A 20,942-nucleotide genomic window follows, 5' to 3' on the forward strand; every position below is an offset into this window, starting at 1 on the left:
GTACCAGGGTTTACGACCAAATGGAACAACTTTTTACCAATCGGAAATTCCACTTTTGCTCCTACCGAAATTTCTGGGTTTTTTTCCTAAATGGAAAGCGCCCAGTGTGTGCTTCCGAGGCAGCGGGTTGGGGTAGCTAGATAGAAGTCATTTTTGCCCGGTTACTTAGGCCCCTACAGCGCGCTTCAAATATAATATTCCTCTTTCTTAAATAAGGGGCTAAAGTAACGGGGCAAAATGACTTGGGGGCGAGATGACCGGTAACCTTACTAGACCCATGAGATGTCACACCTCCCTACTTGCTTCAGAATGTGGCTACAGTGGTGGTGCTGGGAAACTCAGGAAACTCCCGTCTCCACCCTCGGGGATGAGTGAGGTTGGGAATGCCTGCTTTTAGGCCTTGCTCTTTTCCACACAATAGTCAGCTGCAATTGCAACCTTTTTCAATATCCCAAAAATACTACCCAGATATCCCAGATTTATCATTTTCCTTTTTTCTTGCCACTGATTAGTGGCATTTGCAACGATGTTATTTTCTAGAAAAAAATCCTTTATTCTTGGAACTTAATTTCACAAAAAACTGCTTGAAAACCGGTCTTTCTTCGGCTATATTACAGTATTTTACATATCTCTACGTAACTACTGTTTTTAAACTTTAGTTTGGTATCCCTTTTGTCTTATAATGCATCTTGTATAACAGAAACCTTACAAAGTTGTAAAGAAACAGTGTTAAATGAAAGTTATTTAGCCCATTTTATTTTTCTTTCTTACTGTCTGCAAGTTTTTCAGCTCCTACAGTTAAAAGCTAATGGTTTTTATTTCACTCAACTCCCATAAGGAAAAAGTGTGAGTAATATAAACAAACAAGGAGAATCTTAAGAATGTCATAGTGGAATTTGATAAAAGCAAACAACATAATGTCACTCAAAAGAAGATGGTCAACTGGTTACAAATATATGGTTTTCCCAGTCTACATAATTATGAAAAGGTAAAACTACAAGGGGTGGACTGACATGGCAGTGCCCTACAGTAATGATTTCATTCTTCACCCCTGACCATAGAAATAAATGTCAAAGTTGAAAGTTTAACAGAGAACAGAATTGAAGTCCCAAAATCCTTCAACTCATTTTCTTTTCTGTTCTGGTTACTATCAGGAAGCCAACTCTTATTGTTTCTGTTTGAAAAACACTATCTTTGCAATCTGGGTATACTAATCAAACTTGGTATACCCTGTGCCATAAGCAGTGTTAGATGTATAACTTCCTGTTGATGGATATGAAGTGCTTCCACTAGTGGAGGGGTAACTACTGTAGGTATCCCGTGGTGGATATGATGTGTTGTAAGATTGACTGGAGCTTGTACCATAGCTGGAATAACTAGTGTTAGCACTGGCACCATTTCCATTGTAGCTGCCACGCTCCCCAATCTGATTGCGATACTTTGCATTTTGTTCAAGAAGAACTTCATTTGTGGCTTTTAGGTCAGCAACTTGCTTCTGCAGATCAGCCACTTTGCGCCGCAATGCATCATTTTCATCCATAAGGTAGTAGTAGCCTTGACCTTCATATGACTCCCGGCGACGCTTACCAGAGGGACCGTCAAACCCATAACCTCCATAATCCATATCACGATCATCCTCTGGAACATGTCGGTAACGACAGCCTGACCCACGCGTGCACTTCCGATTCAGGTAATCTTTGCAAATGGGATCATTTGCCCCAGCTCGGGTTGGCTCGCCTCCGAAAGGGTATTCACGTCTTGGCGGCATTTGACCAGTGCGCAGATATATCTTCTCTTCATTATTGGTCATATGCAAGTACTTGCAAGTGGAACGCGAGCATTTTCCGTTTTGGTAATCTCGACAGATCATTGGGCTGTTTGACAGTTCCGTACCCATGCCATCCGGGTGTTTAAATTTGCACTTGGAACCACGAGTACAAACGCCACGCTGGTAATCACGACAGATTGAGTCTTTCATTTCTTCTTGGTTTCTGCCTGTTGAGTTGTTGTTGGTATCATTATCTTCTGAATTCTGCGACATATCCATGATAAAATAGGAGCTTTGAACAGATTTCAACTGTTAACAGTATTAGGCGCTTTGCAATCAGTCAAATGCAATGCTTACAGTCAGAGCGCTCCCCAGATATTTAGAATCAGAGGCAATCGCTGCAAATGCTGTCGAGATGCTGTCTGTTGCAAACCTGCTGCGAGGTTTCTGCTTGCGAACAACTCACTGCTGCTTTGCGCCACGCAATCACTATCGGGCGTACTGGAAAGCTGCATAACGGAAGCGCAAAATTAAAAAAGTTAGGAAAAACAATATTTGCAGAACAGATGTAGCTGTCGAGACTCAATAGAAGGGTGCTTGGATTAAATATTATTCACTCGTCAAAAACAAATAGCTACCCACATCACGAAGCCTTACAAACCACTTCACAAAAGAAGAGTCAAAAGGAACATACGTTTATTTAAACAGAAACAACGAGTTTACTGAGGCTGCCTCACACTAAGAAGCTTTATAAGTTACGCCTAAAACTTTCCTCGCCCGCTAAGAGGCCTTTATAATCTCTGCGATAACTTGCTGAACAAAAACGCGCACTGTTTCCAGAATTAGCAATACAGAAAAAGTATTTTAATTACTTTTGCAACCTCTTTACGGTTTCCCCCTAAAAGAACTTCAAAAAAGTACCTTCGAGGTTTTAAAGCCGTTTAGTAGCACATGAAAGCTGGCAAGCGGACACGCACAAAAAAAAACTGAAAACAGTTTAAACGAAATTGCTCATACTACACAGGCGTCACGGACTGCAACTAAACACACTGAAACTGATATAAATTACGATTCGATAGAAAATGTGCTTACAAGTAAGGAAAGCTGCGATGCAGTGAGACCGCGTGCCTGAGAAGTGCATAAAAAGAGATTTCGAAACAAAGCTTTGGCACTCGATCTCCGCTACAAAACGCGTTAAAAGTTACTTGAGAATGAAACAGCGCATACTTTGCCTGGTATCCTATGGCGCCTTTCGCATAAAAATCCTTGCTCTGACAAAATGGAGCGAATAACTGCGATGTTCGTTCGAACAGAGCTTCGCCCTTCTCTCCAAAATGGCGGACAAACTGAAGTGAACTGACGCGGTTTTGACACGTGTTGGATGACGCGTAAATTTCCTTATTTGGAAGTCATTCACAGCTTACGTGCTAGGGTGAGGTAGGGTATGGATAATTGAAAGTCTTTCTACTATTCAAGGGTAGTGTAGGGTAGAATTTGTTTCACATTATTAAAACGAATCCAAAAAATAATGATAATATAAGAGAAAAAATAACCTACGATAAGGATTTATGTTGTAATTTTCCAACCCTGACCCGAAATGTAAGAATTGCAACATCGACCATTGGTCGATAAAAGAAATTTTTAAAACTGTTAATTCATTCTTTTTTTTTTTTGGTTCAACAACTCACATAATTAATTTACAGTTTAAAAAGCTGAAATTTGTTTTTTGTTGCTATTGTTTTTTAAATTTTTGGCATTTTCCCATAACATGCTTTGGTCTGATAAAGACTTCTGATTGGTTGCCTTAAAACAAACGCGTTTTAATTCCACGTGATTGCTGATTAGGGTAGCAAAACATGGCGGATGCTGTAGAAGAGTTTGAATCGTCCAGTTGTCATACAACAATCGAGCTTGAATCAGTCGGGACTGGAACACCAAACAGTTTATGTAGTACTCCGGACATTGAGATAAGAGGGAATGAAAATTGCTCTACCAGTAATTCAAAACAGCCATCCAAATCCGACGACTCTTTTGCGGGCAATTGCCAGTTCGGTGTCTCATCTCACGAAACTAGTTTTGGTGTCTTGCATCATAAAAAGAGAGAACTAGGAAATATCGAAGCTTGTTCTTCACAAGAAAACTGTAGAGAGTAAGTATGTTATTATTACTCATTCAATATGCCTTCCCATCACTAACAGGTACCCTAGAAAGTCCCCAAAGCACCCGTTGCGTTCACTGTACAAGTTTGAGATCTTGTTTTTTAAAAGCTTCTTATTTTTTCCCCTTCTTAGGAAGGCCAGGCAGGAGTCGAAAGATGTTACAACTGGGGGTACAAGAACTGTAGAATGCAAATGGATTTCCTGTAATGTAATGGTTAAAAATGCCTCGGAGTTATCGGAACATGTAAAGACCGCTCATGTTGAGCCAATGGCTTCTCATGATGTGTTTGTGTGTTTGTGGGAAGGCTGCAAAGTGTTTGACAAACCGAGTTTATCACATTCATGGCTATCAAAACACGTCAACGCACACACGGGTGTTAAACCCTTTAAGTGTATGATAAGTGGATGCTCATTGACATTTTCGTCCCGAGAGGGCCTTGCTAGACATGTACCATCGCACTTCAACGACTCAAAACCATCGAAAAGACAGAGATCGGAAAACGATTCGTCGCCTAAAAAAGTGATGAAAAAGAAGAAGAAGAAATTGAGGATTGTCCGGCAAGCAAGACCTCCAGCTCAAGGTTGGTCTGCTTCGTCTAATATTGTTGAATATTTCACTTTTGGAAGGCTATCATAGCGGAATTCTAATTGTACAGAATTCCGTTTCAGAATTTTTCTTCTTCCCCCAAAGGAAAAAGAAAATTGATTCAAATTAACATAAGAAAATATGCGGGATGAGATTACGAACTTTGACTCAGGCAATCTCAACACTTTTGTGACACCTGTGGGCAAATAGTTGTTGGGAGGGCTAAGCCCTGGGTCGACTATCAGAGAAAGTAGCAGAAATCAAGAGGTTCCTTTGTACTACACAGCATGGGCAGTGGGAAGGCCTCTTCAAAGTGATTTTATGGTGAAACCCTGTTAATACAGACACTAACTGAGCCATAGAAAGCGTCTATTTTATCAGGGTTTCTGTTTTAACTGGGTTGAATTTAAAGAACATATAAGGGCTTTCTTTCCCCAGGGACAAAGCAAACTGTCTGTAATAATTAGGTGTTGGTATTAATCAGGTGTCCGTAAAGCAGGGTTTGACTGTAATAAATAAGTTTATTGTTTGAAAAATAAATCTCTAAGGGGCTTGCATGCAGTTTCCTCGTGGTTGGGCAAGATTAATGGCTGTAAGGAAAAGGAATGAAACCCCTTTCTAATACAAATATATTAGTGAAGGCCAAACTGCTGATTGAACCAAATGTCAGGAGTGTTAACTTGAGAAAGTCATTGTAACCAGATAGCACCATTAGTTGTATTTTGATGAGATGGGTCAATTTTTTGATGCTTATTATTGCAGTGAAGGAGGACTTCATCGACCAACATGCTGTATCAAGTATAAAAGAAAAGCTCCCATATGTAATGCCTGTATCATGCTATAGATTGGGCATAGATGGTGCAAACATTGTCTTCCAGAGCAAGGTTAGTGGTATCACCCTCTCCCTTAATGCCATTTAAACATGTGATGGTTATGTAAATATCCACTTCGAGTTGGCCCGTCAAACTGTTCTTGCAACATATCAACAGAAACAGAATATTGCATGTAGCTGGGTGAGATGAAAAATTGATTTCTATTTGGTTGTGTAAATCATTATGTACTGTTTATGTTGTGTTCATGTTATGCCATAATAGGAAGTAAGGCTGTGTGCAGATTTTTAAAGACAAGTCTTCTCTTCTTGACAGAAGGAAGATTTGGCTGTTAGGACATTACATTGCAAAAAAATATTAGCTAAAACCACCAAATTCTTGAAAGTTATGCAGAGCTTTTGGAACTCATCTGGATCCCTTCATCAGTGATGTTCACTGTTATTTGCAGCCTCGGTTTGATGACCAACCTGCATTATCTCTTCTTGTTGTAACATAGTGTTAAACAATGAACCTTTGCCAATATTATTCATTATTTTGTACTTGCTTATCAATTTCAAACTGAAAGCAATGTTTTGCAAAGTTTGTGGATTCCTTGAATGGTTTTAAATCCTCATCTAAATTATTCTGGCAATGCACTCTTTTAGACAGGGCTGTTTTAGCAAATATAACATTTTTGACATCTCTACCTTTTGAGAACTTATCGTGCTAAAACTTGACATGAATATGAATTCTCTTCACTTAGCAGTTCAAGTTATGATCACACACAGGTGTTTCCAATAGAAGCTGTTGGTTTCCTAGCTTATAGTAAATGAGAGAAATGAAAGAGGTAATATTGATGTTAATGCTTTCAATAAATGGCAGGTACTTGGACGAAGAACTGAAGAGAAGTCAGGGAACATAGACGTTCTTCTAAGATGGTTACCTGAAGACATGTAAGTTTGTGTAGAAATAAATTTCTCATTTGTTTTAACTTATTATTATTGTCATTATTGTTATCATTATTATTACTATTATTGATTTGATGTTATTATTATTATTATTATTGTTACTATTATTATATGTAAGTTTGTGTAGAAATAAATTTCTCATTTGTTTTAACTTATGATTGTCATTTTTATTATTATTACTATTATTGATTTAATATTATATTATTATTATTGTTGTTACCATTATTATTATATTATTTTTTAAAAGATGGTCACTCACACTCTAAGTTCTATACTGATGGCAAGTTGACAAAAACAACACGGACTTAATTCAATAAGGGAAAAGAAACAAACAATACTGATCACTCAGCAACGTGATGGCCCTACCTCATCGTATTTTAACTGCACAGAATGTTGTTTCATTCTTTGGCATGCACAAATCTAGTATCTTGAGATTTCTGAAAGAAAAAATGCTCTTAACTGATGGCATTCATTGTGACCTTATGAATCGTTCATGACATACATTGTAGATTACACCTCAAATTTTCCTTCTGGTTTAGTAACTTAACTGATGACATTCATTGTGACCTTATTAATCGTTCCTGACATACATTGTAGATTACCAAAAGCAATTATTTTGCCACATTATTTTTCAGTTGTGTTTAATTTGTGATATTGATATTAATGAAGACAGTTATTTTAATCCGCAAGGCAAATAAAAATGTCAACCAAGTAGACCGAGTTTATGCAAAAAAATGGAAAAAAGGATGAGAGATTTTTAGTCGCTTGGGCTTCCGCCCTCGTTCATGGCGGCTTCGTCGCTCACCTCTCGTGCGCTTTCTATCTACTGTCACTCAAACTTTTTCAGGCGCGCGAAGCGTGAGAGGGAGATTCTTTATGTTTTCTGCGGGAAAGGGGCCCTACTACCGGAACCGGAACGAGAAGCGACTGACTTTGAGAAAGTCTTTCTAGTCATGTGTCTAGTAATGTGATGAAATTTGAATGATATTAATTGACCTGTCATACTTGGTTTACAGATTGCCAGACGAATGGGTTCCTTTAAACGATGTCCAGAAGCATAGAACACGCACAGTACACATTTCTAAGCTTCCCAACGACGTAGCTGCCGATCTAGATCCTTCTTTCTACAGACGTCTTTCCCATAGAAAGCATCATCGAAAATAATGGTTTATACATTTGTTAATAGCCTGCGAGCAAACTCCCCATCTTGGGGACATCGTGAGAAGACACGCTCGCGCGGCAATCGATAGGAGACTCGAGATCAACGGAAGAGGATTTCCTCCACCCCGCTCGGCTTGCTTCGCTCGACACTCGCTATGGAGAGCTTGCTCGTAGGGTAATTTATAGTTAACTACTTTATTTCCTTACATTCGTGAAATACTAAAAGATGATCGCAAGAAATACTTTTTTGGAAAGTCTTTTTCTTTCTGTATCGCTGTTAGTTTCCGACGAACACTGGTCTTTTCGCGCCCTTTACGAACGTAATTTTTCGTGTTTTACATTTTAATAACTGTTTGGGAAGTTTTAGCCCGAGCCAAATGTCTTCTACTTTGAATTTGATTCTTCTCCACTGCAAATTTAGACCCTGTTTACATGGAGTGGGGGACCCCGGTCTAGTGGGGTAAGTTTCTCTTGTTTTGTGTCCCACAGAGCGTGAAAACAAAAGAAACCAACCCCACTAGACCGGGGTCCCCCACTCCATGTAAACAGGCCCTTAGATTGGTGTTTTTGTCAAATGTTCTCAGTCAAGCAAACAATAGAGAAGAATAGCTTTTACACATTATTGGAGCTTGAATAGTTTCGTCTGCTGATTGATTTTTCGGTGGAAAATAGATGTAGAAAACGGACCTTAATGGCCCCTCGTGGACTCAGCACAGTCAATTCACGTGGAGGCTAAATTTTTAAAAATAATTTCCAACATTTTGCGCCATATCATTACCAACGTCTGTTCATGTTAATATCAGGGAGCTTAAGCAATAACGACGGCGACGTCTACGAAAACGTCACTTAAAAAGTGAAGTCGCGCTGCCTCAAACTTTATCGCGCTTATTCCGTCTCGTTTAATTTGTCAAATGTTGGCAAATTCCTTTGAGTTGAATTCTAAAGGATTGTATCAAAGTTCAGGAAAAGAAAAAGGAAAATGGTTGATTTGTCTTCCCGTCGTCGACAAACGTGAAATTAGGCATTTTCGCGTTGTAGTCGTGCAACGACGTGCAAATTTATTGTTTTGCTTATCTGGACCTGTTGCTTTTTTGCCATTTTTGTTGCCGTCGCCGTTGTCGTTGCTTAAGGTGATGTTACACAGGACGATTGGCAACGACGATTTTTCGCACAACACAACATTGCAATGTTGGAACACTGTTGTAACCATTCGAAACAATGTCGCAACAATGTCGCAACGCTGTGTTGCACTAAAAATCGTCGTTGCGAATCGTCTCGTGTAATATCAGCTCCCTAGTAAGAAAAGAAACAACTGGTACTCATCTTCTTACCGACAGCTCTGGAGTAAAAATAGTCAGGTAGCTTAATTGTTTTTCCACCTTTCTATTTTTACTCGAAACCATTTTTTTAAATTCATTGACTGTATAGATAATAGTTAGGATAAACAACTTCTTATCTCGGACCAATGAGTGTAGTAAAAACCTTGGGTTGGGAATAAGCGGCCCCGCCATTTTGTTTTATGCTTCGGTTGCAGCTGCCTTTACATAATTATTTACAACAGACTTTATTATTTTGTATTCTCCAAAATGTATGGGAACTAGCGTGAGGTCGAGGCTAATGGGGGAAGGAGTTCCTAGCCTGAGTACCAGGGATTTAAGTGGGGGAAGGGAGGAGATAAGCAAAAGGGGAGACAGCGAAGGGAGAGAAACTTCTCCTCCCCTTTCTGCTTCCTTAGCCTGAGGGGAGAGGGGGTTCTGTGCACAGGCTACTTCTTTCTCCGTTGAGAATCTCCTCTCCCCTACCCCCAGGGGTAAGCCTTGACTGAAAGCTAGTCCCAGTACATTACTGGAAATACAAAATGATCCATTGGTGCCCAGTCAACATGTTCTCTTTGGAAGCCATCGTAGTCTTGCCCACGGACTTATCATCGCATCCATCAGTTACCGGTTACTTAAAGTGCGTTCGTGCGGCCGATTCCGACTAGTTTAATTTTGTCTTTCCTATGAGTGTTAGTAAAGGATCCCGGAAATCTCAGATAAAACAGGTTTAAATGAAGGGGATAACCCTTACTGCTTGTTTTGCTTTGACAGAAACACTGAACTCTTTTTAGGGCGTCCAGAAAGAGCTGGTCTCGAAGGTGTGCGACTTAAAGAGAGTTCTCCAACTGTGTACGAGTATATTCGACTTTTTTGTAAGTAGGATGTGTAAGTGTGGTTACCGGTCGTTTCGCTACAAACTCGTTTCGCTTCATAATGAAGTCATTTCGCTGCACAGTCGTTTCGCTTCATCATAAGTCTATTCCCTGCCACCGCCTTTTTGTATTAAACCGTTTTAAAAACACTTAGAATGAACTCGGCTACAAGTGGGTTAGAAAAACGTGGAGCGAAACGACTATACACCGTAAGCCCGTGTTTAGGAAGAAGTGTCCTACGCTTACTGCTGTTTTGTTCTGGTTGTATCTCTGTAGTTTTTTTTGGGGGGGGAATAAAGCTTTCCGGTTTTAAAGGCGAGTCGAACGCACTTTACAGTACTGTACAGACGCATCTCGCTAGCTGTGGCTTTGATAGCCGCAGGATTATATCTATTTATTATTGCATTGTATTTTCCGTGGACGAAACGCTGTATAAAAGTCACACGTAACTTGCTAGGCATTGAACTGGTGTCTTTTGTGTCTAAGAGTGTTATCTTTTCTCTCTCTTTGTTTGTTTGTTTGTTTGTAAGTTTCGCACACCTTTTTCTCCCTTTCTTACACCCACCTCTCAAAGGGCGCAATTCTACAAGAGCAGGCGTTTTTCTTCCACATAGCTTTCCTTGGCGTTCGAAACAAAAAGGCGCTCGCAAGCTATTCGTGGGAGAATTTTCACATGCCAAGACGCCTATATTCCTGTGGCTTTATCAATTTTTGCGACGCAAAGAGCTTGATGTGTATTGTTATACCCTTGATGAAATAGTGGTCCATCAAAACAATGCTCCACTCATACCATCTTTCTGATCGCCGATACTGTTTTTACACCTGTGTCCGTTTGTTTATCGCTTAATATATAAATAGTCTTTATACTGGGTGAAGAACGAGATGAAATTTTCGAGCCAGGGCTTGTTTAACATGTTTAATAAAAATCTCTAATAGATCTATTTATACCAGATAAGCTTTCTTGTGATCCTTGTGCAACAGGCCCCCAAGTGAAATCTACTGTTTCCCCTTCCAATTTCGGTGCCACCAAAGGTCGACAGTAACGTTTGCGTGGTTTGCCGTAAATAAAACTAACACAAAAATAACACTGTCAACTCCTTCTAAGACGTCCGTTTAAGAAGGAGCTGGACTTATAGAGGTGTCCATAAGGAAAGCGGAATGCAGAGGGGGGCTTGGGCACCATCGTAATCATTGCAGGTGAGGTTTTACGTACACAATTGCTTCTCATAGAACGTTCTTGCCTCCTGTGATTGTTTCAATATCACACGACAAGAAACCTCGGATAAACAGAGATGGCTTCCATTTAACATGCACTTATCACAAAACGGTGGGTGTCCTGTGCGGGATTGTAGTATTATCATCCTGGTCCTTGAATTCTCAAATTAGCTAACGACTACTCTAATCCTCTGGGATTATTAACGTATTACAAATAAAGCCTTTGTTTAAGCTGGGGTCAGAACCTATTGTTGATTTTCCATGTATACATGCACAGATTGTATTAAAGTCAAATGTATTTTTGGTCAGACTCTCCCATTCAGATCTAAGTTCGGACTTTGTGACCAGCCTTATTTTTTAAGCCATCAAGATTAATGTGTTTCAAACTCTTCCGCACATTTCCTTCTAGTTTTTGGCCTTTGCTCACCTCATTTGCAAGCTTCTAACTCAAATTTTAATAGGAATATAAAAACGCTCAAAATAGCTACGCTTGTCTTCAAAAACATTAACACTATTAATATTCTTAAGGTGTTCTTTTCACCAGCAGCGACCTTGCGCCAGATACCTAATCGTGTCGTTGAGTGCATAGTTATAAACTATAAATTCGTCAATTAGTCCTGACAAAAAAGTCCCTTCGTAAAAATGTCTTCCAATGCCCGCAAAATGACCCCAGTCCTGGGAAAGATCTCCACTCGCTGACTTTGCCTTCACAAGAATTCCATTCACGTAAACTATGGCCAACATGGCTTGCGAATCATACGTGACGGCTATGTGCGTCCAGTTATGCGCCGGAATGCAGGGAAGGGTGACGACATTGAAAACTTCCTTGTCATTTTCTTGGTGGTGATACCAGATAACCTTCCCATCCTGCACTGCGAAGTCGTACTGATCGTGTTTGTGATCTGAATGGCTACCGATTGTGTTGAATATCTCGTGACGACCCCTGCGAAAAATTGCCCAGAGAAGCAAAAGATATAAATCATTTTTCTAAGAGCGAACTAAAGAGAAATACGTAGCAGGGCAAAACAATTTACTGTTATCTGCCTTAAACAAAGGGCGCGTTCAATTGACAGTATTTCGGAAGAATGCATGGAATATACTCTAATTGAAAAACTTGATTAATAATTTGCAAAGAAAAAAACAAAGGAAATTAATATCTTTATATCTGATAAAGACACGACCAAACTTTACGTCCAGTTTTTTAGACCAAAATAACCCCAAATCTAAATATTAGCGCAAGAATGAGTTGATCTATATCAGAGCTTTTGAAGCTGTTAAAAAAACTCGCAGACGTGTATTATCAGCAGGTTTAATACTCTCGGCTTCGCGTCGAGTTTTTCTGATAATACACTCCTGCTCGTTTTTTAAACAGTACAAAATCACTTGTTTTGACTTCCATTGCATAGTGAAATCCAGCAATCTGATGAACATCAAAAATTAAGATGAATGAAACATTCCAGTGGTCAAAAAAATATGTGGTTGAAGAGGTTCGCAACATACTTATTCCGGAATATGATCGATCGAACGCACCCTAAAAAGGTTTCGAAAAACGAAAATGAGTTGTTTTACCTTTGGATAGTCTGAAGTGTGTGACAGGTGATGGGGATAGGTTGAGAAGACAACAAAAAGGTAGATTTCGTAAAGATAGCACAACCTTAAATAAGAACGCTAAAGCGCGCAGAAAGGACTGAACGCGCCGTCGTCTCTGCCGCCACGGTGTCTTTGCTGAATCTGCTTGATATTTAGACCACCCCCACAGAAGCTTGAACATGCTTTATGACCCTGTTCAAATTACGGACTGACCTATAAATTTGATAAATGAATGGGGATGGATGAAAACCGTAAGGTCCAGGAAGTCAGAAAGTTACTCAATAATCAAGCAACAATAAAATAACCCTACTTGCTAGAAATCATGACAAGTATCATTATACTGACAAAAAAAAAAGTGGATTGAATACCCGATCTCTTGCTAAGGGACATCGCGGTCTCACTTGAATTGTTTCTTATCAGGGAGTTATTCTGGAACCTAACAGGCCGAATATTTGCAAACCGTATACAGTCATCTCCACCAAGTATAAGCATCAATATTACAGTACCTGTTTGTTTGTAGCTTGACCCATACTGATATCGTGATGGCTTTTTGAGGTTTCTCCCTGAACGCATCTCCAGGCAGCCTTATTTGTCCCAAGGTCATATTAACGGCCTTGCCACACGTCCCATTAAGAGACGTAGTCGTCCCATTGATAGCTAAGCCATTGTTCGCCAGACCCGACTGGTCATACACCGTTGTACCAGTGAATAGGTCAAAGCCGTAGTGAACCACTGCTCTTTCATAATTGCACGTCTGTGCCAGCAGGGTGATTTCGTTTTGTTTGAGCGGGCGTTCGAATAAATAAAATTCGTCGATAACGCCATAAAGCGGATTAGTTTCCACCCACTTTCCGTCAGCTGCTTTTTCATAAGACTTTCCAATGCTGACTTTACCCGCCCAGTCCTGAAAGAATCAAACAGACGACCGGGTTAGCTCAGTTGAGAGAGCCCCGGTCAGCTGAGCGGGAGGTCGCGGGTTTAAACCCCGACCGGACCTTACCTAGTCCCGGCCTTTTCCTAATCCCTCTCGGTCAATTAACTTCGCTTAGACCACGTGACGCGAACCGCTTTGGCTGCGCGGAATAATAAGACCAAGGGACTAGGCAAGGCCGGACCAACACTTAGGGTCTTTGATTACTACAGATGCCCCGGTTCTATATGTTATACGTTCAATTGTATTAATGGTCTTTGTGTCAGGGTTCAATATACCGCTTCATATTGAAAATTTTCACACATATTCCATACAATAGCTGAAACGAAAGGTTCCATGCACTTATTCCTATCGATTTACGCAGCTTTGATCAAACATTCTCGGTTTCGAAAGTTTTTTAAACTACAGGAAAAGATTCGATTTGAAGTTGTAATTTCTCTTGCACTTTTTACATACAGTTCATTTTATTAGCCGGAAAGTAAGCCCTAGAAATTGAAGGTTTGATCAATTCACGTTCGCGTTCTAGTCATTTTTTTTTTAACTATTAAGACGATACTTTGCTTCAAAAAAGGCTTTGTAGAGGAACATCTGTGTGCAGGAAATACGTCAGTACAGAATTAAATTGTTAGCGAATTTCTGTAATCGTCCATCATTCTGCTGATAAGCGAGCTTGATTCACTCGTTTGCATTGGTAAACTTGCTTGTTTGTGGACTGAGTCTTATTCGATTCCCCCAAAGTGAGTTGTGTCTGGCAAATCGTTTCCAATCAAAGCTTGGTAAATGATAAACTCGTGTCTGGCAAACCCTTCGAGTGTTTATATATACACAGATACACGCCCCTTATAACTTCATCGGCGCTTAACGATTGTCTTTCGGTCCATAACTTTCAAAACAGCTGCTCCTTAGAAGGTCATTGAACAAAAGTAACGCAAAAGCGTATCGAAGTGTGACTGTATGATAAGTGTCACAAAATCGATAACCTAAGCGGCCCCTTAGGGCATTTTCTGTTTTACGTCATTCTAACCATTTCTTTTGACTTGCGGAATGTCATCATTACCTAACGATTCCGTGCGGCCCCTGTCAAGCAAATCGAGATTCTTTCTGGTATACCAACTACATATTTCAGCTGTAAGTACCTTCCTATATATACGCGCGAGCTACTAGGACGTCTTCCCGGGATTTTGCTCTCTGGGTGAAATCCCTGCGGGAGCAATAACTGAGAAGAAAGTGCTGCCTTTGTAATGATATCTGCAAGTGGTTAGACTTTCTAGTCCTCTCGGATAAGGACGAAAAACCGTAGGTCCCGTCTCACAGCACTTTTAAGCGTGCATATGGTCAATATGGCTGCACATTTTAGCCAAGTTTTTTTGTGTGTTTTGAGCGGGGCCAATGTCTAGCCATCGTGATCAAATAAGCTTGGCCAAAAAAGGATTTATGATATGACAAAAAGAAGTTTTTCCTGTGGGAGCGGAACGAAAAATCCAGGCCTATATGATCTTGGCCCGCGTTGAGGTAGCCAATACGCGCGCTCGTATTGGCACTCTTATTGCGCGCTCGTTGAGCCAGCCATATAATAAAATGTGATGTTTTTAATTTTTCTTATTGGTAGCATAAGAATTGGGAAAATAGTGAAGAAAATATGGATGTATGCAAAATAAGCTGATCGAGTTTGATGCATGTAGACCTGCTCACAATACGTTACCTAGAAACTCGAGGGATCAGTAAACCGGACATTGTATGAGCAGGTCAGACTATTAAGGGACGACTAGATTAAAGTAATCTCTCCGTAGATTGACAGAGTTGCTCGTTCGTACTTCTTTCGTCTTCTTATTCATTTTACCTTTACCCCACGCTGCGAGTAAGGACTAAGAAAACTAATTCTATGAAAGCTAATAAGGTATATTTCTCAATGTAGACGACTGTTTCGCAGAGGAGGTGTTAAGAGTTTTATTTTTTCTTTCTGGCTACTCTGGCTTTCTTTCAGCTATTTAATTTTTCAATAACGGCGATTTGGAGAAGCGATGGCTACTTTATAGTTTCAAGTAAAATTTGTTTTCATTTAAGAAATTCATGCATTATTAATCATTTGCAAGATAGGATAAAGGGAGAGAGGGAGGGCCTTTGGGATATGTAGATTTCATAACTATTTTTAGAGACGAGAGTCTGATTCCCGGAAGTTCGCAAACCTCATTGCCATAATCTTGGAAATTAACCGTCTGAAATGTGACAGACATGAATCCCCCAAGACAGTCTTGTTCTTTGCTATGATATTCTGTTAAAACTATAAAACTAATAAACAATGAGTGATTTACCTGAGACAGAATTCCAGAGCCCGTAAACTCTTCTTTCTTCAGCACACCATTTACGTAGATCTCCGATCTGCCTCCAGACGCTGTGTAGGTACAGCTTATATGAGTCCACGTAAGTGCAGGTACCACTGGGTTATTTGTCTCCGCGCTGAACACTGTCTAAAGCAAGTTAAGAAGAGCAATTTTGTGCATCGTAAGTCTTAAAGGCCTTTTTCAAGAATTCCATAATGCTCTTTGTTGTTCCTCCAACACCTTGCATAGAGGTTGTTTTCAAATTTTCTTGGGGCGATTGTAAGTCCCAAGGGAAATTGAAAACAGTACTTAAGCAAAATTGTGGAGGGTAACAAAGAGTATTATGATATTTTTGACGAAAAAAACCCATTTTGAAGGCTGATATAACAGAGCCCTTAATAGTTTTCAATTTTCTGTATAAAGCCAAGGTGCTGCAGTTTTATTTATCTGAGTGGTCAGTGTTTTGCTGAGAGGGTCGCGAATTGGCGATATTATATAGGGAATCCTTTTTACAGTACGAACACCTGGTTACCAACGCCACTTTGTTTAACACGTTCATGACGTCTCGCATTATTATGGTTCAATTCCAACGCTAATAATATACATACAAGAATTCGTGCAATCTGATTGGAGTTGAATGTGTCAATTTATCCCAAATGTTGTGGAAAATCGTGAAATTGAGTGCAGAATGTTGAAATTCAGTGGTGCAAAAAGGGTAAAATTAAAAATGACTGAAAGGTACTCGCACGCCTGCACACATGATAGAATTCAGAAGCCAGGCGCAGGAGGCTTTTACCGAAAGTACCGTCTCACGAGAAGATCGTTGTTTGGTTAGCAGCAAAAAGGCGACCGGCTTAATCTCATTTATTGTGTCGTGCTCCTTGAACGTGCTACTAACATTTTCTTGTCACTGCCACTTTAAAGTCAACAGGTTTGCTCCACCTTCAAGAAATATGTCATCGTTGTTACTGGTATTCATCACCCTCGTCGTAAAGATCTGGCATTTTGCCTACTGATCGTTTCTTTTCCTCGACATTTGTTGTTAGTTAAGTTTGGACGCCGTGTGAGAATTTAGTGATATCAACCAATACTCTTTTCACTACAAATGGTGTATTAACAAGAAGGAAAGCTGGATTTCCTGACTGCCTGGTGACCAGTAAGGTGAGAAATAATGATGGATTTTTGGTGAAAATGCGTGGAAATTATTCCAAGCTTGTCCAGCATTTTACTAATACTTACAAATTAAATAATAAATATATGAATTTCATATATTTGAACTGCGGGATGAGGAAGATAAATGCAGAGAACCTCATCACAGTTACATACGCAACTTATGCAGTTGTGCAAAGAAAGCCTGAAAAGATTCAGCTATGCTTGCCGGATACGAACCCTGACCACTGCGATACCAGTGCAGCGCTCTAACCTATAGGCCATTTCCGAGTTCCCCCGGGCCTCCGTTTCAAAACGAGGGTGGGTGCTCAGCCTTTGATATGGAAATCATTTTTCATTCTCATGCAAATAAAACTCATTTTCACAAGAAAGGTTATGCTCCTAGCCTCGTTTTGAAAGTGAGGGTTTTTGGAACTCGGAAGTGGCCTATTGAGTTAGAAAGCCAACTGGGAGCTGGTCATCAGATTGGTTCGTAATATACGCCACTTGCACAGCTCCCATAATGCACCTTATTTGCCCCTCAAAATTTTGCATAACATTCGTTTTTCATCTCTCCCGGGTATTACAGCCGTCCCAAGAGAAATGTGAAATGTGCAAGTGGCGTATGCCCAGGTAAGATGAAGATGTAATTATGAATATATGAATTTCATATATTTGAACTGAGGGATGAAGAAATATATGCAGAGAAGATCACCACATACAGCTGAATAGCCTGAAAAAATTCAGACTTTCATAATAAATACAATTAACTCCATATTTTCGCCTTTAGCTACGAGGCGGGCATAATGGAAATAGTTTTTCTTTTCTATAGTTAATTTATTCACCCGGGCCATTCAAGGTAAATGTTTTGTTCAAGACAAACAATTTCTGAACGTATATCCATCACTTACTTTGGCGGATGCGCACGGGCTTGCGTTTGCTTCGTTGCAGTTCAAACATGAGATTTCTTGTGCCTGTATTTGCGCTTTTGTTTCCTTGCTCGTGTGAACTATAGATTATCTCTTGATAATAGTAATAATAGTAATAATAATAATAATAATAACATTATTACTATTATTATTATTATTATTATTATTAATATTTAGGATGATGATGATGGCAACTATACCTTTCTGTGAATTCGTGACGAAATATTGTAACTACCGTCTATTCACGTTGTTTGATCAGTCCTTGCCGTTGTCTTTATGACAAAAATTTATACTCTTATTACTTTTCATTTCACTGATCGCGATTGTTTTTTTGATCCGACGTTGAGTAAGATTGATCTTACACGGTTTTTTTGTAGCGGTCTTGCACCTTAATTATACAATAAAAATAGTAATAATGATAAAAAAAAATTAAAAACAAAAACAAAAAAGAACAACAACAACAATCAAAGTAAACTATTTTTTTACCTGCGATTTTTCGTTCCGATGGAACCACCTCACTCGCCCGTCCATGATTTCAAGTGAGTACTGGGCGCGAGTATTCCACGGATTGTCCGGATTGCACGTGCTAAATATGGTTTGTTGACCACGATTGGTATCAAGTTTGAGCCACAGCGCTATAGTAACACTGAACAGCGGTTTCCTTTTCACCAGCTGACCGTTGATGAGAATGTTACCTAACAAATTTTTAAAATGCGTCAGATCTTTCTTTTTTCTGAGGTTTGGTAAAGACCTCGTATTAGCCGAAATTTAGGATCTGTAATTTACAGACTGTACAGAACCGCCCGAAAAGTTTGTTCGAAAAATGAATAGGCCCCTGACAAAGGATTCTGCTCAATCTATGATAATACTTTTTAATTTAACAAGCAAATAAAAAAGCGGTTAAAGTGGTTTAAATTCATTTTGATGGTACAACATAACATAATTATGTGAGCAACCCGTGTACGAAATTGTGGCCTGTCTCGAATAATTCTTCTCTATTCACTGTAGAAATCACGCCAAAAGATGATTTAATTCTGAATCTTCCTTCGAACCATAAATAACACTGAGATAAAATATCACCAGATAGCGCGCTTATGGCGCCTCCTAATATCAATTGCTTGTTTGCTCACTTCACTCACCTCCATGTAGCTGAAGACCATTCCCACAATTCCCGCTGGTCTTAGTCACAGTGGCGAGGCTGGTGAGTTCACCGTTATTTCCGCTTCCGGAATCATCATACACCGCACTGCCTGAAACGCGGTCAAACCCAAAGTAGAACACTTGGCCCGTGCTCGCTAAAACGACAAGGAAGCAAAGATATAAATCGATTAAATTATTAAATAAATAAAATAAAATATGGGCTTCTTATATTTTATTGTGTAGGGTAGGTAATGATGGTACATTTGATTGAATTTAATGGACTCCCTCGTTTTTTATCTTTCACAAAAAAGAAAGGAAAAGCTTGTTGCCAACAACTTTTCCAAGTACGAGATAAAGTTGATTCTTGCCTTGGGGATTTTCGTAGTAATCGTCAATCAATTCTTAAAATATAAATAAAATCAGGATGATGAAACATTACTATGATACACCAAAAATTTTCAAGATGACAGTAACTTCGGAGTAAATTGAAGAACAAAAGGAAAGCAATAAATAAATGTGAATCTATGATTAAATTCTCAGTTCACTTGAAGACATCGGGCAGACCACGTTATTGCAGTGACAGATCCAGGCAAAGGGCGCGGGGGCCCGACCCCCTTATTTCTAGACTAAACTGAGGCCCGAAGGGTCCAAAAATATATTTTTTCTAAAACCGCCCTCGCCTTATCTGAAGGTCTGGATGACCGGGACCCTCGCCTTATCTCAGGGTCTGGATGACCGGGGCCCTCGCCTTATCTCAGGGTCTGGATGACCGGGCCCCCTGTTATCTGAAGGTCTGGATCCGCCACTGTATTTTACGCATGTTAACTCACGAGTTTTAGCTGAACCGAAGTTACAATTGTCGTAAAGTGTTTTGACTTCAAATGGTGACAGCTCTCTGCTGTACATGTACACTTCATCCAATGTATCGACGTCAGTCACTGATCCCTGGTGTTTGCCAAATGCTGCATAGCTGTCCCAGTCCTCTGACAGTCTTCCCGACCCAGGCCCTTGCTTGTTTATGTTCCCGTTGATGTAGATCTTGGCCTGGCCGCTTTGAGCACCATAGGTTACTGCAATGTGAATCCACTGATCTGAGAAGCACAATAAATATACTGAGTTTTTTATAAATCTATGAATGAATGACTTTATCTAACACGGTCAACTAATCAGGAGTTAAAAACACTATTTCTATGCAAAACTAAAACTACTATGACTTACAATATTAAGAAACCTAGTTAAACTCAGAGCCTGCTTGACATAAGTACCGTATAGATAGATCTTTAGAAGAATTGTTTGCAGCCAGCCCTGAAGGCCCCAAGAGAGTTCGCCTGCCGCAGCTCAATAGGAAGACTATTGCAAAGAACAGCTCCAGAGTGACTGAAACTATTTTTCATAAAGTTTGTATGGGGAAGAGGAATAGCGAGTTTGCCGTTGGTGCGTCTTAAAGAGTAGTAAGTGGTGATACTTCTCTCGTTAGCTGTTCCGACATAAGATACTCGATAATTCAACGTTTCAAGTGATGACAACCTGAGATCCAGGTTTTTTTTGTTTCAATATATTGTTGTTTTGCAGTTTTCTAACTGCTGATATGATAAGGTGCAGGCTTGAACGTCACCAAACATTATAGTCAAAAACTGGAGGAATTACCGGCGGAACCTGTAATACTTTTAAGCTTCCAGCAAGGATTTATTCCGTAAACAATTCAAGATGCCCACAAGATGGCGAATTACAAAAGCACATGGCCCCCAGCATGCAACATGGTCTTTCCAACTAGCAACTGGAAGTCTTAGACAATGAACAACTTATCCTACAGACCCTGCCATGCGATTCAGTTTTATATATATATCTAGCAATCTTTTAAGATCAATGTACTTGATAACTAAGTGTTCTAAACCAAGATTCTAGTGTCCACGTGTATTCCTGTAACGGTACTTACAGCGCGAAAAGTTGTTCATTGCCAGGAATCAAGCACTTATGCCAAGAGTTACGCAAATTGTTTCTGCATTCGAGGCCCGTAAGTATCCT

At 39.8% G+C, this 20,942-nt stretch overlaps 3 protein-coding genes across 3 annotated transcripts in view; 1 reads left to right on the forward strand and 2 right to left on the reverse strand.

Annotated features, from left to right (window-relative positions):
- Positions 1–551: 551 nt before the first annotated feature.
- Positions 552–3,123, reverse strand: LOC140935837 (zinc finger CCCH domain-containing protein 10-like). Its single transcript, XM_073385412.1, has 2 exons — positions 2,996–3,123; positions 552–2,277 (listed from the first exon to the last, which is right to left on the reverse strand). The coding sequence occupies exon 2, from the start codon at positions 2,045–2,047 to the stop codon at positions 1,211–1,213; it is 837 nt and encodes a 278-aa protein (XP_073241513.1). The 5' UTR covers positions 2,048–2,277; positions 2,996–3,123; the 3' UTR covers positions 552–1,210.
- Positions 3,124–3,618: 495 nt separating this feature from the next.
- On the forward strand, positions 3,619–7,454 carry LOC140934861 (zinc finger protein AEBP2-like). Its single transcript, XM_073384423.1, has 5 exons — positions 3,619–3,917; positions 4,060–4,508; positions 5,276–5,397; positions 6,205–6,275; positions 7,307–7,454. The coding sequence occupies exons 1-5, from the start codon at positions 3,625–3,627 to the stop codon at positions 7,452–7,454; spliced, it is 1,083 nt and encodes a 360-aa protein (XP_073240524.1). The 5' UTR covers positions 3,619–3,624.
- A 3,670-nt stretch (positions 7,455–11,124) lies between these two features.
- Positions 11,125–20,942, reverse strand: part of LOC140935840 (uncharacterized) — a 14,878-nt gene continuing 5,060 nt past the window's right edge. The window contains exons 7-12 of the mRNA XM_073385415.1: positions 19,748–20,008; positions 18,917–19,072; positions 18,264–18,472; positions 15,691–15,846; positions 12,954–13,351; positions 11,125–11,800 (exon numbers count right to left, since the gene is read on the reverse strand). Coding sequence (XP_073241516.1) covers positions 11,395–11,800; positions 12,954–13,351; positions 15,691–15,846; positions 18,264–18,472; positions 18,917–19,072; positions 19,748–20,008 — 1,586 coding nt within the window. The 3' untranslated portion in view covers positions 11,125–11,394. The remainder of the gene's footprint in view (positions 11,801–12,953; positions 13,352–15,690; positions 15,847–18,263; positions 18,473–18,916; positions 19,073–19,747; positions 20,009–20,942) is intronic.

The sequence above is a fragment of the Porites lutea genome, chromosome 4 (genome assembly GCF_958299795.1).
Source record: "Porites lutea chromosome 4, jaPorLute2.1, whole genome shotgun sequence".
Lineage (NCBI taxonomy): Eukaryota > Metazoa > Cnidaria > Anthozoa > Scleractinia > Poritidae > Porites > Porites lutea.

Bases quoted from the DNA above. Each gene is read 5' to 3' on its own strand.
- LOC140934861 (XM_073384423.1), top strand. From the start codon at position 3,625: ATGGCGGATGCTGTAGAAGAGTTTGAATCGTCCAGTTGTCATACAACA. The intron at 4,509-5,275 runs GTTGGTCTGCTT...TTATTATTGCAG, and splicing joins AGCAAGACCTCCAGCTCAAG to TGAAGGAGGACTTCATCGAC. The intron at 5,398-6,204 runs GTTAGTGGTATC...AATAAATGGCAG, and splicing joins ACATTGTCTTCCAGAGCAAG to GTACTTGGACGAAGAACTGA.
- LOC140935837 (XM_073385412.1), bottom strand. From the start codon at position 2,047: ATGGATATGTCGCAGAATTCAGAAGATAATGATACCAACAACAACTCA.